The 17,565-nt window shown below is 47.3% G+C and overlaps 1 protein-coding gene across 1 annotated transcript; it reads right to left on the bottom strand.

Annotated features, from left to right (window-relative positions):
* Positions 1-721: 721 nt before the first annotated feature.
* On the bottom strand, positions 722-2,500 carry LOC117853761 (fasciclin-like arabinogalactan protein 2). Its single transcript, XM_034736049.2, has one exon. It carries the CDS (start codon positions 2,294-2,296, stop codon positions 896-898), a length of 1,401 nt encoding a protein of 466 aa, XP_034591940.1. The 5' UTR covers positions 2,297-2,500; the 3' UTR covers positions 722-895.
* Positions 2,501-17,565: the final 15,065 nt, after the last annotated feature.

Genomic DNA, 17,565 nt, shown 5'->3' with positions numbered 1-17,565 from the left:
GATCAGCTGAATTCAATATGGTCTCTTTTGCATGCGTTGATTTCGGTCTATCATTTGCACATTTTTAGATGTAAATTGAATGTGTAGACAGAAGTATACAATGTAGAAAGCTTATGGAAAGTCCGGTTAATTTTGTCAACCTTGGTACTTTAGCTTTCTGATTTTATTTTATTTGCTCTTTTCATCTGCTTGGCAGATGTATATGGAACACGGGAACCTGATGCTAAGACAATTGATGAGATAATTCTACCTGATATATCACCAAACAAAGTAAATTAACTTTGGCGAACACATTTCCTTCATATCATGAGGTTATGGGGGAAAAAGATGAAAAACTCCACAGCTCTCTAGTCAAAGGTTTCTTGCATTGTCTTGTGATGAGTAGTTCCAACAGATGCCAGGTTGTCAGGTGAGAAATTTAGAAAGTTTTTCTATCTTTTATGTGAGTTTAGGAAGTTCCTAAAAAAGATGTTTAGGATACTCTTGGAGTTGCTCTACTGCCTAATGAATTGGTTTTGGTAGGTCGACAGTGAAGTCCAGAAAACGTGTTTGCCCTTGCATTCAGTCGCTCCCGTTTGAATTCGGTGGAGTTTTAATCAGTCTTCTATTTTATTTTATATTTTTCAAAATGGAGAATCGGGGTTGATGCTCATAGAGAAAGAGAAGTCCAGTAACAATCTCAGGAAGGAGAAACACAGAGAGAATTAGAAGAAAGATTCAATACAGAAATGCCAATCCAACCACGAAGAACACCATTGTTAAGCAGGCACAATAATCAGGATCATATTATTTTGGCCAATACATGCCCATAAACACTGTTTCCATGCTAACCTGTAATCAAGATGATTGGTCACGGGAACACCAAATCGAAATCATTCTAACCAGCATGAACCCTTCACTGCAGCAGGAGCACGATCACCGGCACCGCGGCGGCCACCACCATGCCAAGACTCCAAGACACCGTGTCCCTAGCTCCGTTGTTCTTCTGATCTGCAGGCGGCTGGCTGTCGGCGTCCGGCGAATCCGCAGGGGTGTCCGCCTCTTGTGGTGGCGCGGGGTGGCGCCTGGGCGTAGGTGGAGTCGCCGGCGCAATGGCTGGCGGTGTGGGTGCTTGTGCAGGCGACGAGGCCGGCACAGGAGCAGGTGGAGTTGCATGTGCAGGCGATGAGGCCGGCGCAGGAGCAGGTGGCGGCGCATGGGCAGGTGACGAGGCCGGCGCAGGAGCGGGCGCAGTGCGGCCATGGCTGGCGTTGAAGAGCTCACTTGGCAGCAACACGGCGTCGATGAGGTAGACTGCGAGGGGAGCCTTGTCGACCACCGTCTTGGTCACCTTGGCCGCGCTCTGGGACGCCGACGACAGTTCCACCGTGTCGCCGTCAGCACGGACGGTGAGGTTGTACTTGTAGCCCTTGGATCCGTCAGTGGCAAGTGTGTTCACATCCCCATTGATCGTCTTGAGAGACTGCGCGGAGTAGTGCGCCGCCACGCCGTGGTACAGCAGGACCGCGAGCTGGCCGTCGGCGCTGAGGTTCTTGAAGGTGGCGTCGAAGGCCGTCACCGCCTTGTCGTCCGGGCAGAAGACGGTGAGCCCGCCGCCGCCGCCGGCGCTGCGCTCGAATTTCGCCGCAGCGTCGGCCGTCGCGGCAAGGAGGCTGGCGAAGCCCCCGCACCCGTTCTTGGACAGGAGATCCGCCAATCCCGGCGCCGGCGGCTCTGGAGCGGGCGCCTGCGCCCCGGCCACCGGCGCTGGAGACCAGATCGGGGCGCTCACCTGCAGGACGGCGATTTGGTAGGGCTCTTCCTTGATGGATTTCTGGTAGAACGCGGCCGGCGGCACGTTCGAGGTGCCGGACAGAGCGAACGCGACACGCCCGCCGCGGAACACGGTGACGTTCACCATTCCTTCTCCTCCCTGCGCCTTGCCGGTTGCCTGGTAGAGGCTAGTGGCCTGGACGAAACCACCCCGGATGCTACCGAGCTTGGTGGCATCGAAGTAGTCCAGGAGGCAGTGGAGGTAGATCACGCGCTCGAGGTCTCTCGGCTGGAGCTGCTGCGCCTTGAGCTGCGACATCACGTCGTTGTCGACGGCAAGGACGGTGATGGTGGTGCGGTTGTTGATCTCCGCCGCGGCGCCGGTGCTTGTCAGGGCGGCGCTGAACTCGGTGAAGTCCGGGTGGGCCGCGAGGATGTCCGTGATGTTGTGGCCTGAGGCGCCATGGCACGGCGGAGACGCGCCGAGGACGAGGAGAAGGGGGAGGAGGACGGTGGAGGCGGAGAGGATTCCGGCGAGGCGCATTGTGCTCGGGGACAGGAAGGCTTCTTTCTTTGTGTCCTGGGGGGTGTGTGTTTGGTTTGGCAGTGCTCAAGAGGAAAGGAAGGGTTTAGGCCCCCATATATGTAAACCACAGAGCGTGCCAAACAACGAGCATCATGTACCGTGCAGCTCAAATGGTATCAAATTAAAGTCACATGGTCCACACCTCCGGAATCGAAATCAAGTGACCCATATGAAAAAAATCAAGATGTGATCTCACAACTCACTAGTAGTCATTTTTTGTCGCAAATGAACGGGAGAAAACGGGCATTTCCCTTCAACCTAGGTCCAGACCATACGACACGATCCAACGGTCCAAGACCACCTCATCACATATAATATAGTTCTACGCCGATGCTTAAGCATCACACTTCAAATGCTCATAAACAAGTTCTACATTTTGCTTGTACTCCTTCCATCCCAAATGTCCCAAATGTCGTTTTGACTTTTCTAGATTCATAGTTTTTGCTATGCACCTACATGTATAGTATGTCTAGATACGTAGTAAAAGTCATATACCTAGGAAAGCTAAAATGAATAGTAATTTGGGACGGAGGGAGTAGGTTGTAAGTGGATGCCATTTGTGCTGCCCTTCATGTTTAGCTGGTGTCTTGTGATTCCTCTTTCTCACCATCTTGAAAGGATGCCAGTGGAGCAAACAACTGGAAATGCTAGGTGATGGGGATAGTGGTGCAAAGCCATAGTGATAAATGTGAGATGTGCCGTTGTTTGTATTGCAATGCAGTGTTCTGCTGGCATGGGACCATCTTTACTTGGATGAATGACAAAAATGGTTGGCTGCAGGACGTTTGTTGAGATGGACAAAATTGATGCAGAATACAATGCTGGAAAGGTTGGACGGGGCAGTTTCCACTAGTCCATATCTCTAATTTTCACATGAGCGCTGCTGGTTTTCATGGGCAGCTTCGAGGTGCCTGCCTTTCCAACATGATAGCATAGCCAATCAGAGGTTTTCTTCCCTCTGCTTAGCATCAGTCAGTTAGGTATCTGGTATTTTGGATCCAAACTTTGTATGTTAACAGCGTTTGCTCATTTCCATGCATTTGCATTACGTAGTGCATTTTAGAGCATACGGATAAGTGGATAAGTTTGCAACATTTAGCACATTGTGTTGCAGCACGACATATTACGCACATTTTCACGAGTGCATAAGAGTAGCAAGAGCGTGTCTTGTTTTGCAAAGAGTTTTCTCCAAATATATGTATATCATCTTTTAAAGACTTGTATGGCGAGTTATAAAAGCTAGTAATAACCTGGCAAGTTATTAAAGAGAAAAAAGGTGTATCCATTAACCACTGCATATGCCTGACGATGAAACGATAAGAATAATCATGTACCATTCAAATGGTACGAAATCCAAGAGATCCATACCTCCCAAGTTGAAATCCAGTGATGTATAAGAAGAAACCAGGTGTGATCTCACAACTCACCCAGGAATCTTTTCACAAGGAAAGAAATCTGGAATTTCTCTTCCTCCCAAATTGACGCGTTGTTAAATGCACATAAATACTTGCTAGCTTTTGCGTGCTGGATTCAAGTGATGCTGTTTGTGGTACCCTTGAACCTTGATGTTTAGCTGCAGGCATCGTCCAGTTTACCCTTTTTATCTCCGCATCTTGGCAGGATGACAGTGGTGCAAACAACTGGAAATGCTATGTGAGGAAACGTTGGCGCTAGGTAGAGTGGAGTGGAAAATGTGGCCTGTAGTAGCTCTCTTCGTGTTACAACCATGCTCAGCTACACATGTGAGCTGGGGCCATCTTTGCCAGTATGTATGACAAAAATGGTTGCCCTTTAAGACGTTGTGACACAGATGTACATGGCTAAAGAGATGGGCAGAATTCATCCAGAGAATGCGCTGCTGGAAAAAGGTTGGTCGGTGAAATTTTGACTAGAAACGTCGGGTTAGGGAGGTGCCCGAGGTAGTATTTTAGTTAGTGGGGCTCATTGAGCTCAAAACTCAAAGGTAAACGCTGACACACAATTTAGATAGATTCAGGCCGCTAGATTGTGTAATACCCAACGTCCTGTGTGTTGGTTAGATTGGATTGAATTTTTTTAGAGGAGGTCCCTGCCTTGCCTTATATTGCCGGGGCCAAGGTTACAGGTTGATTGGTTACAAGAATACTAGTCGGATACGACTAGAGGAGTTCTACTTTTATTACAACGAGTACTTTTCTAATCATCGACTAGTTCCTGTCTTTTCATGTAGACTATGCCATCCTGCGCTATGGTCTGCATGTCAGATGCGCCTCGGTGTCTAGCCTCATATCTAGGACTGTCCAAACTTTCTGGTGGGCCTATAGATGTATCTACGATAAGCCCCTGAGTACCTTTTAGTCAAATGCAGCAGTTCCGAGTACTTTGTTAGACTTCACCGAATAGTTTTGGTACTTTTCGAGTATTTCATCTGGTTGAATCTTCAAAGGTACTCGAAAACTGCCATACGGCTAGAATGTGCTCAAGTCTCATTTAACTCAGTCTCGTATCCTTCAACCTTGAATTTTATATGGAAGTGCAACGAAAGTCGCATTCCATATGGAGTAGCCCTCGATCCTTAGGTTGAATCAAATAATCAGGCTGAGAGTCAATCTGTAATTTGCATCACTTTCCCCCCAGAGAAATTTTTTTTTATCAATGGACACATGAAACATAGCCTCCGAGCCTTTAGCCGACTAGTTTGGTGGGTATAAGGGTCAACTTTTGGTCGATATGACCATCTCTGGAAAGAAATCTTATCTCCTCCTGAAAATAAAGGTAACTGCCAATCAGGTTTCCTGATTTTTGGGAATCCTGTGATTCGAAATCCCTTCATTTGCGCAGTTTTTACTGTGCCACTGTTAAAAATAACGGAGGAAGTTATCCCTTCCATTTTACCCTTGTCATCTGTCTTTCCAATTCCTGTATTGTAGTCCTAGCGCTGCCCTAGTGCCGCCGTAACCCAATCTCCGAGCGCTAGCGCGCCCTCCCCCCACCATTCAGCCCCCGAGCGTATGCAATAGAAGAAGCTTGTGACATCAAGGATGGGAAGGAAGGCTGCTACTGTCAAGCTTGCCGAGGAGGAAAAGAAGAAGAAAGGATCTGGCAAGGGAAAAGATTTTTAGTTGCCGGCTCCCAAGTACGGGAAAACCGATCAGACTGCGCCGCCAACTCCCACGTGCGCTTGGAAGCGGTCATCCTTGATAGAGGAGGAGGTCAAGGCATTTGTGGCCGCCAAGCTGTTCCAAAATCAAGACTTCATCAGTTGGAGATCCGCCTACGGCAATTTGTGGTCATTGGAAGAACACCCAATGAAACGGTAATTTTCGCTCACTTCATCGAGCGCGGTCATGCATTGCCAACATCTGAATTTTTCTAAGGTCTTCTGGATTATTATAAGTTGCAGTTGGTTCATTTGAGCCCCAACAGAATTCTCCACGCTACCATTTTTGTTCACTTCTGTGAAGCTTTTCTGGGAATCAGGCCTCACTTCCAGTTATTCCGGAAATTTTTTCGTGTAAAGCCACAACCGATGAGGGAACACACTCTAGTAGTCAGAGGCGCCGGTAACCAGATGAGGGAGAAACTCAGCGGCTTGTATCTAGATTATGAGTTGATAGACTTCAATGATGGGTGGAAGGAAAAATGGTGCTACATTGGTAATCATGATCCAAAACTACCCAAACTAACAGGACATCGCCCTTCCTGGAACAACCGGTGGCTTGATGAGCCAACGCATGGGGGATGCCTCCAACTACCCGATCTCATTGATAGAATATCCAAGCTGAAGCAAGAAGGACTCACTGGAGTTGGATTAGCCTTTAGCTTTATGAAACAACAAATCCAGCCCTTGCAGCAGCGATACCACTGGGGCTATGAGTATACTAGTGTCAATGATCCATCCAGACTTTCTCCTGATGAGCTCAGCACAAATGAAATTATGGTGAGGCTGAAGCAGATGTTTAAACATGTGACTGAGATCCTCACAGTTGTGCAGAATTCAGCGCCTCGCGCCCACCAAAACCCGTAAGTACCCGTGGCCGTAGCCCCTGAGTACCTATTTGAAGTGTTGCTCTCCGCTAACTTGTCTTTGTGTGCAGGAAGATGTCGGCTTGTACTTCTCTGCTCCTCCTCCTCCCGGATCGGACGTTACTTGTGAAGCTGCTTGATGACGAGGAAGAGGAAGTACTCGAGGCCTCCAACAACACTAGTTGCGATGCCATGAAGGACTTTGAAGTCAAGGTCCGGCCATTTGCTAAGGTCGGGTCATCCTTTAGATCAAGGAAGCGCTCAGCTGATGATGAGCTTGAAGCTGCAATTCCTCCGCTACCAAAGAAGAAGCAGACTGCAGTTGGGAAGAAGCCCATAAAGAAGTCTGTAACCATAGAAGTTCTGCCTCCCACGTTAATTACTTTTGAAGAAGGACAGGATCCTAAGGATCATGCATTCCCGCAAGGTATATAAAACACCACCATCATGCCTACTCGAGATGACTTTGGTGGGATGCAGGTACTCGAAGAGGCGACCGAAGCAGAGAAGGCAGTTGTTGTAGCTGCTCAAAACAAATCACCAATCAAAATTGAGGATGATCCAGAGCCTCAAGATGTCACTTAGGGTGATCCTCAGGTGATGAACCCCACTGGCGCAGATACAACTCGAGCAGCAGAGGCAGAGCTCAAAGCTGGCCAAGATCCTATTGTGGATGTGCAGGCCATGCCGAAAGCACCGTCTCCAGCTGTCAAGCCGCTGCGGTTGTTTGGAGAACCGACGCTGAAGCTAAGGAGATCATCAAAGTAATCTATGTGTTCTTTTTTAGTACTAGTTGTAGCTCATAATCAACTTGTTGTGTCTCTAAAGCTTTGTCTTATGCAGGAAATCCTCTGATATGGAACTTGGAGGGCTTGGCTCGAGACCCGTGACTGATGGCGATGGCCCTTCAGTCCAGGATACTGCTGTAGCCCAAGAAAATCTGCAGGTAAAGGAACACCCTGTGACAACAAGTAGGTCAGGTGCCATATCATTTGTAGCAGTATTGATGTGAGGTGTCATATCATTTTTGACTGACGTTGTAGTGCAAGCTCCCGAGCAACAAGTACCCAAAAGGTGATGGCTGCTTTTGGTGCGACGACCAATGTTGATATCTCGACCTCCGAGCATCAAGTACCCGAGGAGGCGCAAGCTGTTGTGGATGTGGTGACTGCTTCTGCAGCCCTTGAGCAACTGATTGCAGATGAGGCGATCACTACCCCTAGCATTATGGTGGCAGATGTAGCCCCCGAGCTAGAGATAGAAGTCAGGGTGGTGGCAGCCCTCGGGGCCGTGGCTATTGATTCATCCTTCGAGCCTGGGATGTCTGGTGGTCTTGCCGTGGTTCCACGTGGGGCTAGAAAGATAACAACGGAGGATATCCAGTTGATCGATGATCCGCTGCTGAACCCAGATATGATAGCCACTATCATGGAGATGCACCTTTATCTCGGCAATTATGCAGAGGTGAGTTGAAATTATTTTGCTCTGTTGGCATGATGATTGGCACCCATGTGTTAACACGAGTACTAATTTTTGAATTCTAGGACTCGATCAATTGCTCCCGCCGCAAATCAGAGATGCTCAAGGGATATGGTGATACCGTACTCCGTACTGAAGCACTAGAGAAAGAGCTTCCCAAGGAAAAATTGTATACCTCCCACTTGATAATGAAGCACAACAGCACACCGGTGGCCTTCCGGAGCCAGATTTAAGACCTGGAGGATGAAAAGGATCATCTTGTTTCTCGCAATAAGTCTCTCAATCAGAAAATTGAAGGTAGTCTCCTCTCCTTTGATCTCTTTCGACTACTGATTGTCTGATGATCTTACTGACCTCATGCCAATGTTTCACAGAATATAAGAAATTGGAACGAGAGCTTCAAGTGTCAATCACCAATTGGAAGAATGCTTTCTACTGGGTGACAGATCAACATGACAAGCCGGTGCGTCATGTTGAGAAGTTGGAGCATGATCTGGAGAAGGAGATGCGGATGCGCGAGGATGGTGAGGTTGATCTGGTCAATGCCATGAAGACCATCTGAGAGCGTGAAGCTGAGCTGGAAGCTGCCAAACTCGCTCTGAAGGAGATATCTGAAGCGGCCCAACTAATAGCGGACATGGTGGAGCCTACAGTTGAAGGTGTAGCCCCGACCACTGTTTGAAGTACTCAAGGACGTGCTACGGAAATTGACTGGCTATATTCAGAAGATGGAGAAGTCTGTCTCCAAGCAACTGCTGAGCTTCACCAAGTCTTTCTATCCTCAAGCTGATCTGGCTCCTGTTGCGGAGGGTATAGCAGAGGACTGCATTGATGAACTCTTTCAGGAGTACATGCAGGAGATGGACCCCATTGCAAAAGAAGTAGCCAATCATCTAGTCCTTGAGTAGTTCTGTATTAAAGCAAACATTAGTTCTGTATTGAAAACATGATATGAATGTTTTGTAATGTAAATCTTTCTAAGTCTTGTCGCAATCTCTGCTACTTTCGACTTGTTGTTTTAGTGCATCTTACAATCTTCCCTAATATTTGCTCATACGGTAGATGTAAGTGTCTGCACACAAGGCTTATTTTACGAGCCTCATCAGATACACAACGTAGAGTACTTAGGATGCGCCCCCTTTTGTGCAGCACAAGTACTCAAGGTATCTAGATAGTATACCATTGGGCAAGTAATTTCTTCACAATTTCGATGATTAGAGCCTATCTTTACAACTTCTCTGAGTTGTATTTATGTTACGCTCTGGAAAGCCTAGAACTGCAGTCTTATTTATACAAGCCACGACTTAAGCTAAATAGCCTGATGAGTAGTTTGTTAGATGATTAAGTAATCCCTAAAGAAGTGTTGACTCGTCTTTGCAAGCCGCATTGGACAGAGTTGTCCAATAAGTTGTCGTCAGGCGTTAAATAACTCCTTGACTAGCTGTAAACTTGCTTTTGCAAGTCACGATTGGATAGATTTGTCCCAGTAAAGTTGAATAACCTTTTTGGTGAACTGCATACTTGCTTCTGCAAGCCGCAATTGGATGATTATGTCCAATGAGTTAAATAACTCATTGGGATTTTGCAGACTTGTTAATACAAGCCGTATTTGGGTGATTTTTGCCTGGGAAGCTGAATAGCTCATTAGGAGTACTACGAACTTGCTTCTGCAAGGCGCGATAAGGCAGAGATAAGTAGTCAAATTACGCTAAAAAATTGTGTCTGCTTTATCGAATTGTAAATCTACAACTAGGGTCGATGGCCGATTTTAAAAATCTAAATTAAGGATAAAATCGACAGAGTTACTCAATGTTCCATGAGTTGTCGACATCTTCACCAGAGAGATGTCGAAGCCTATACGACCAAGGACCAATGACCTTGGAGACGATGAACGGTCCCTCCCATGGTGAGTTTAGCTTGTGCAACCCCTTGGTGTCTTGGATACGCTTCAAGACCATGTCGCCTATATTGAACAAACATTCTTTGATGTTGCGATCATGATAGCGGCGGATTGGACGAGTGCTGCACAGCGAGCTTCTTCGAGGCTATCTAAGTCTAGATGCCTTATTTCTTCTGCTGCCCCTTCCTTGTACTGCTCGACTGTTGGAGATTTCCACATGGTATCAACAGGTAGGACAGCTTCGGATCCATAGACCAGGAAGTAGGGCGATTGTCATGTAGGCTTGCACGGCTAGGTACAAAGCCTTCAAAGGACATTGGGTAGTTTTTTGAGCCACTTGCCTCCTTTCATGTTTCTAATATCATGCAGCCTTTTCTTGAGAGCTTTCGTACCATCCCATTAGCATGCTCAACCTAACCATTGGCTCGCGGATGAGCGATAGAGACATACCAGACATCAATCCCACTGTTCTCGCAATATTCCCAAACTCATGGTTATTGAAGTTGGAGCCCAAGTCTGTGATAATGCAATTTGGGAAGCCGTAGTGGTGGACAATTTCATCGAGGAAGTTGAGTACTCTATCTGCCTTAGGGCAGGTTACTGGCTTCACGTCAATCCACTTGGAAAACTTGTCAATTGCTACCAATACTCGGTTGAATCCTCCAAGCGTCGTGGGTAGTGGGCCAATCATGTTGAGCGCCCAGCATGTGAAGGGCCAAGAGGGTGGTATGGTGATCAGCTTATAGGCAGGGACGTACTCCTGCTTGATGAAGAATTGGCATCCTTGGCATCAGCGAGAGTTGTATGCTAATAGAACATTGCTCTGAAAGCTTTGCCCACAATCATGCATGAACACGCGTGGTTGCCACAAACACTTTAATGGATCTCCTCCAGTATGTCCTTGCCATCTTGTCATGTGATACACTTCATGAGTACTCCTGATGTTGCGCCTCTTCTTTAAAACTTGTCTCCAACTAGAACATAGTTCTTGCTGCGTCGTAAGACTTGCTCTGCCTCTGGCTTGCCTGAAGGTAATTTGTGCTCTTTGATGTAGTCGATGAAGGGGATTTTCCAGTCTACGTCAATCATCATAACCTCCTGATCTGGTGCGGTAGGACCTCGACCAGTGCTTTTGATGGTGTCGGTACCATTATGGAAGGCTTGTGTAGCTCATGGATGAAAACCCTTGCTGGAACTTGAGCACGAGTAGATCCAAGTTTGGATAGGACGTCCACGGCAACGTTGTTGTCGCGAACTACATAGTGGAACTCCAAACCAGAGAATTTTTTCTCTAGCTTGCGTACTTCTAGGCAATACGCATCCATGTTCTCCTTGTGGTGATCCCACTCATCATTGATTTGATTAATCACCACAGTAAGTCATCGTAGACCAATAATCACTTTATTCCTAGCGAGACTGCCAGGCGGAGCCTGTGTAGAAGCACCTCGTATTCAGCTTTGTTGTTGGACACTTCCCAGAAGATTTGCAAGATGTACTTGAGTTGTTCTCCTTTGGGAGATATCAGGAGTACTCCTGCACCGGTGCCCTCAAGCTTGAGTGATCCATCAAAATACATGACCCAATGCTCTGGACGCTTTATTGGCGCTGGTAGTTGATTTTCCCGCCACTCTGTCATGAAATCGACTAGTGCCTAGGATCTGATTGCAGTCCTTGACTTGAATTCTAGGGACAATGCTCCGAGTTCTACCGTCCATTTAGATATTTTTCCTGTTGCATCCCTATTGTGAAGAATTTCTCCTAGGGGGAAGTCGGTGACGACGGAGATCTTGTGCTCCTGGAAGTAATACCGCAGCTTCCGCAAGGTGAGCAGTATTGCGTATAGCAATTTTTGGACCGGCGGGTATATCTGACCTTGGAGTATAACAATACCTCGCTGACAAAGTAAAGGGCCTTCGCACTTTGTATACATGACCTAGTTCTAGTCTTTCAATCGCAATCGTTGTGCTGATGACGTTAGTAGTCATGGTGATGTAGAGCAGCAAGTCTTCATTAGGGTTTGGTGCCGTGAGGACCGGTGGCTTTGATAGGAAGTCCTTCAATTTTTTGTAGGGCTTGGTCTACCTCCTCGGTCCACTGGAACTTTTCTTGCCGCTTCAGTAGTTTGAAGAAGGGTAGGTCCCATTCTCCAAGCCTTGAGATGAATCTGTTTCGGGCCGCCATGCAATTAGTTAGCTTCTGGACGTCCTTGATGCCTGATGAGGCAAGCAAATCGGTGATGGAGGAGATCTTCTCGGGGTTAGCTTCAATGCTTCGGTGACTAATGATGAACCCGAGTAGTTTCCCAGACGGCACGCTAACAATGCATTTTGTCGGGTTAAGCTTCCACTGGAATTCTCGCAGGCTAGCAAAGGTTTCTTCCCGGTCAGCGATCAGATTGTCGGGATTTCAGATCTTTACAACCACGTCATCCACGTACGCTTTGACATTGCAGTATAGCTGTTTCTTGAAGCACTCTTGGATTGCCCGTTGATAAGTGGTGCCTACATTCTTCAACCCAAACGACATTGTTGTGTAACAGAAAGCTTCGTATAGGGTGATGAACGCAGTTTTAATTTGATCATGTTCCTTGAGAGCTATCTAGTGATACCCCGAGTAGCAATCGAGGAAACAGAGTAGGGTGCATCCAGCTGTAGAGTCGATGACTTGATCAATCCTAGGGAGCCCGAAGGGATCATTTGGACAGTGCTTGTTGAGGTCTGTTTAGTCGACACACATCCTCCATTCATTGTTGTTTTTCTTTCGAACTAGGATGGGATTGGTGAGCCACTATGGATGATAGACTTCTTTTATGAAGCTCGCTGCAAGTAGTTTGCCCAGCTCTTTCTTGATGGTTTCCCTTCTGTCTTGGGCGAATCGTCGCAGGCGTTGCCTTTTTTGTGTAGCTTTTGGATTCACGTTCGGTGAGTGCTCGATCAACTCCCTGGGCACCCCCGGCATGTCTGCTGGTTTCCACATGAAGATGTCTCGGTTGGCCCGGAGGAAGCTGACGAGCTTGCTTTCCTATTTAGGATCTAGGTCTATACTGATCAGGGATGTCTTGGAGCTATCACCAGTCTCAAGGTCAATGGCATTGACGTCGACTTCACTTGCCGGCTTGACCTAGGTTGCCCTCGACTCCTTTTCTAGCATCTCGAGTTCTGACGGGGACAGTTTCTCGGATGCGGTCAAGAGTTGCATCATCAAGTTTGGTGCTTGAGTAGTTGCTCCTAGCTCCACGCTTTTGTGTCACAGTCATACGACCTCTTCAAATCTCCACGCAGGGAGAGTACTCCCTTGGGTCTCGGCATCTTGAGCAATAGGTACACGTAGTGCGGGATGGCCATAAATTTGGCCAATGATGATCTTCCAAGGATGGCGTGGTATGATGTTTCAAAGTCTGCCACCTCGAATTGGATGTATTATATTTGGTAGTGTTCTTTGGTCCCAAAGGTAGCTGGCAAAACGACCTATCCGAGGGGTACAGCGGCATTGCCCAGGATGATCCCATAGAACAGAGAGTTCATTGGGGTGAGCATATCAGTGACGTCAAGGCCTATTTTCTTCAGCGTCTTGGCGAATAGGACATTGAGACTGCTACCGCCTTCGATGAGTACTTTAGTAAATCTGGAGCCAGTGACAACCGGGTCCAGGACGAGGGGATACCGTCCTGGATCTGAGAAACTAGTCCATTGATCTTTTCTGGAGAAGGTAATTGGCACCTCGAACCATTTGAGGAACGTTGGCATTGCAGGTTCAATGGACAATATCTCTCGAAGAGTGAGCTTCTGGGATCGCTTATTAGCAGTACCCGGGGTTCCACCGAAGATGACGTTGACGGTGTTGCATGGGTTCTGGAACTTGCCATTGTCACCACCGTCTTCATCTTCTTTGGTCTTTCCCTTGTCTTTGGTGTCGGATGGCTCTGGTAGGTCCTTCATGACTCTGCGTAGACTGAAACAATCTATAGTAGAGTGCTTGTGGTATGGGTCCCATGGACACTATTTCTTCAGGAGCTCGTTGAACGAGGGCCTATCTTGATTCTTGTCACCACTTTTCTTGGACGATTGCAAAATTGTCGTGGCAGTATTGTCTAGCTTGCGCTTGCAGTTGTGACCTTCCGAGTAGTTATTTCGGTTGTCATTGTTGGGGCGATCATTGTGGTTCTTGTCGTTACGTTGGCCATTGTTCTGATTGTTGTTGTTCTTGCCCTTGTTGCGATTGGACTCGAACCTTTCAATCTCCCTATCTTCTTCATCTGCCCATATCTGTACCATGATCTTGAGAGATTTGACATTAGTGGGGCATCTTCTGCCGAAATCCTGGAACATCCGGCAATCGTGGAGGCCATTTTGGAAGCAGTCAATAATATCATGCTCCGCTACATCCACGATTTTGGCCCTCTTGTCAAAGAAGCAACGTAAGTAGCTCCGCAGGGTCTCATCTTCTTATTGTTTAACTTGAGATAACTCGATCCTATTGCCAGATCAAGCAAAGCTGGAGCTAAAGGTAGTCGGTAGGACCCTGCTGTACTGACTTGGTCTGGATGGAGGGCCTCTATGGCTACTGTTATACTGACTTCGCTAGGATACAGTGCATTGGACTAAATGTATCAGATTCTGTTGATCGAGTTGTTCGTACACGAGTTCTGCTAGTTCAGCCAACTATCTAGTGTACTTGTTCTGGGGCATCGCGCGGGTGATGAGATCAATAGACACGACGGTAGCTAAGAGAGTACGATGGTGGCGCGTTTGAACTACTTCAAAGGCGTTATCCAAGTTCTAAATTGGTAGGTCCTCTGTAAGGTGGCCGCGATGCTCTGCTCTTGCGGCGATCCTTGCTCGTCGTCGAGTTCTTTGAGCTTCAGTCTCTTCACCAACAACATTGGTAGTGAGCTTGTCCTTCGAAATGTCGTCTGGGTGGCGCTCATATCGTAGGTTTCTATCCCGTTGCTCTTCTTCTTCATCCTCTTGCCAGTAATGAGGGTGAAGAGCCCTCTCTCTGGAGAGTGGCTTCCCGAGCTCGAAACGATGACCTCCGTGGTGCCACCTTCCTCATAGATGGGTGACAACAGAGCTCCCTCCTGGTACGGGAGAGTGTCGAGGTAGGCGATGAGGCGCAAATCATCGTCTTTGGCAAGAACAGATGGCTTCATGTTGGGCCAGTAGACGAATCTGCCTTGAGGGGTTGATGTGATTACCAAGCCCTACTGCGGTCCTGATAAAGGAGTCTCTTCGTCCGGATCCGAGTAATAGTCGAGGTCTTCGATCGCATCCGTATTGGATTGTGATTTGGATAGGGCTGTCTGATAAGCAGTGATCGTGTTGCAGAGTCCGAACGGGAATCGACTCTGGTGGTAATCCGACTCGCACGATGGCTTATGTGCCGGCTCATGCAAGTCAATCTGACCAGCGAGAGAAGTCGAGTTGTACATCCCTCCAGCCTCTAAATAGGTCAAGAATTGAAAATTCATCGAAATTCTTGACAAGATCTTCTAGAGCTTGGCGTTGGAGCTTTATGGTTTGATGTTTTTTCTCCGGGGTCGACGCAATGTGGCGGTGGAAATTTCGAGCGTCGTCTACGATGCAAACCTAGGAGCCGAAGACGAATGTCACGCCTGCTTCAAACACGATGATTGGCTTGATGATGACTTGTGCCATCGAGTTTGCCAGTGGATTCTCGACGAGTGCCCCTACCTGGCACGCCAGCTGTCGGTGTTTAAACCCGGCAACCTACCGAGAAGGGTGCCCGAGGTAGTGTTTTAGTTAGTGAGGCTCGTCGAGATCAGGAACTCAAAGGTAAACACTGACATACGATTTAGACAGGTTTGGGCCGCTATATTGCGTAATACCCAACGTCATGTATGTTGGTTGGATTGAATTGCTTTGGAGGGGGTCCCTGCCTCACCTTAAATTGCCGGGGGTAGGGTTACAGGTCGGTTGGTTACAAGAATACTAGTCGGATACAACTAGAGGAGTTTTACTTTTATTACAACGAGTACTTTTCTAATCCTCAACTAGTTCCTATCTTTCCATGTATACTACACCATCCTATGCTAGAGTCTTCATGTCAGATGCATCTCGGTGTCCAGCCCTATATCTAGGATTGTCCAAACCTTCCGGTGGACCCATAGATGTATGTACAACAAGGTATGTTTAGTTCATGGGTTTATTCTTGCCTGGCTAGAATCTGGAGCCAGGCCAACCTAAACCCGTCTAATACTATGCAATTGAGTTGTATTTGGTTGCGTGGTCGGCTCAAGCCTGGCTAGGATAAGATTGTGTTTGGTTGTCCATCCACCGTACGCCCTCATCCCTCGCACCCTCGGCGTGGCAACCTGCACTTTTGTGCATGAGGTTAGCTTGCCATCCAATCAATTCAGTCCTATTCTCCTCAACTCAGATATTTGCACTTATTTTTTGATTGACGAGGGGTGGGGGTGCTAGGAACTGCTGGATGGGAATGTTGGCTATGAGCTAGAGCATATAGGAGATTGGAGAAGAGCTCCTCGCAGCAACGCTATCTTACAGGCGGGGATGCTGGATCCCGTTGTGGCCTCCATCGATCTATATGCCTCTTGTTCCCCTCTTTTCGATTTCAATTGATTTGAGTGGGTCCATGGCTACTAATGCCACGATCGATTTTGGTGAATCGATTTGGGATGCATCTGCAATCAATTTGGATGAGTAATTTTGGGATGCAACCGCAATTGGAGTTCTTGTTTTTATTTTCATTTTTTTCTATTGATTAAGATGAATACTTGGAGGTTGCTCAATCTTTGACTCCGGCACCAGTGGAGATCTGGAGCAGGCACGCCATGGCTTTAATCAGAAGAAGCACAGGGAGCGGGAGGTGAGCTCAAGTGCTCGGCCTGAACACCGGTGGCGGCGAGCACTACGACCCTTCCGAGTCAGGGCTGAGCTGAGTTGCGGGTGCCTCGCCGGCGCCGGCGAGGGGCACTACATCCGCGGAGCCTGGCAAACGGTGGGAGGTAATGGGAAGGTGAGGAAAGGTGAAGAAGATGAGGACGAGGAAGAGAAGAAATGAAGGTTGCTGCAGGCGGGAGGTGAGCCAACTTGAGAGGGTGTGTGCGCGGAGCCTGGCTCCGTGAAGGCGCTCGACATGGGGCGTTTCCAGCAAGCCTGGCTAAGACCAACCAAATATGAGTTGGGTGGCTCTGGGGAGCTTGGCTAGCCCTTAGCCAGGCAACCAAACACACCTGTATAGGTCGAGGCCCTATGCTGGAAGAGTTCACATGCATTTTTTGGCAACTTTGATGGAATTTACATCTCTATTGATTTAATCCTAATTTATCTAGGCCATCGGATGTTTTTCCGCCTGGTTTGGAGAAGTTGCAGTTTTGAGGTTTCTTCTTGACCCATTGCTCTGGTAAGTTACGAACTTTCCACAGATTACATTTCACTGATCAGCATGTATGAGTCCTTGTTGATGGCTACCATTTGAAAGAGAATCATGGATTCCTTCCAGTGAAATTGGAATACTGGAGTTTGAAAATTATATAAATAAATATTTTGAAAAAAAAACTCAAAAGAAAAAGGAAAGCAAGGCATGTTCTGCAAACATGTAAATTTTGGGATTGAACTATAATGCATTTGTGTGGTAGGAAAGAAATTTGATACTTGTTGAGAAATCCAAAATTGTGTATTGATCTAATGGTGTGTATATAAAACGTACCAAATACAAGTCTGGTAGTCATGAGAACTATTACATACAGTTCGTACATTTAGCAACATCTTAAGGTTACTTGCACATAAATGTGGGGCCCCACTTTTAATTTGCCCTGCCATGCAAAGATTATTCTCCAAGATATGTGTTTTTAAGATTC

The sequence above is a fragment of the Setaria viridis genome, chromosome 4 (assembly GCF_005286985.2).
Source record: "Setaria viridis chromosome 4, Setaria_viridis_v4.0, whole genome shotgun sequence".
NCBI lineage: Eukaryota > Viridiplantae > Streptophyta > Magnoliopsida > Poales > Poaceae > Setaria > Setaria viridis.
The sequence above is the reverse complement of the archived record's forward strand: the minus strand, read 5'-3'. Positions and strand labels throughout refer to the sequence as shown.

What these genes read in the sequence shown, in the direction of transcription:
- LOC117853761 (XM_034736049.2), bottom strand. Translation starts at nt 2,296, where the DNA reads ATGCGCCTCGCCGGAATCCTCTCCGCCTCCACCGTCCTCCTCCCCCTT.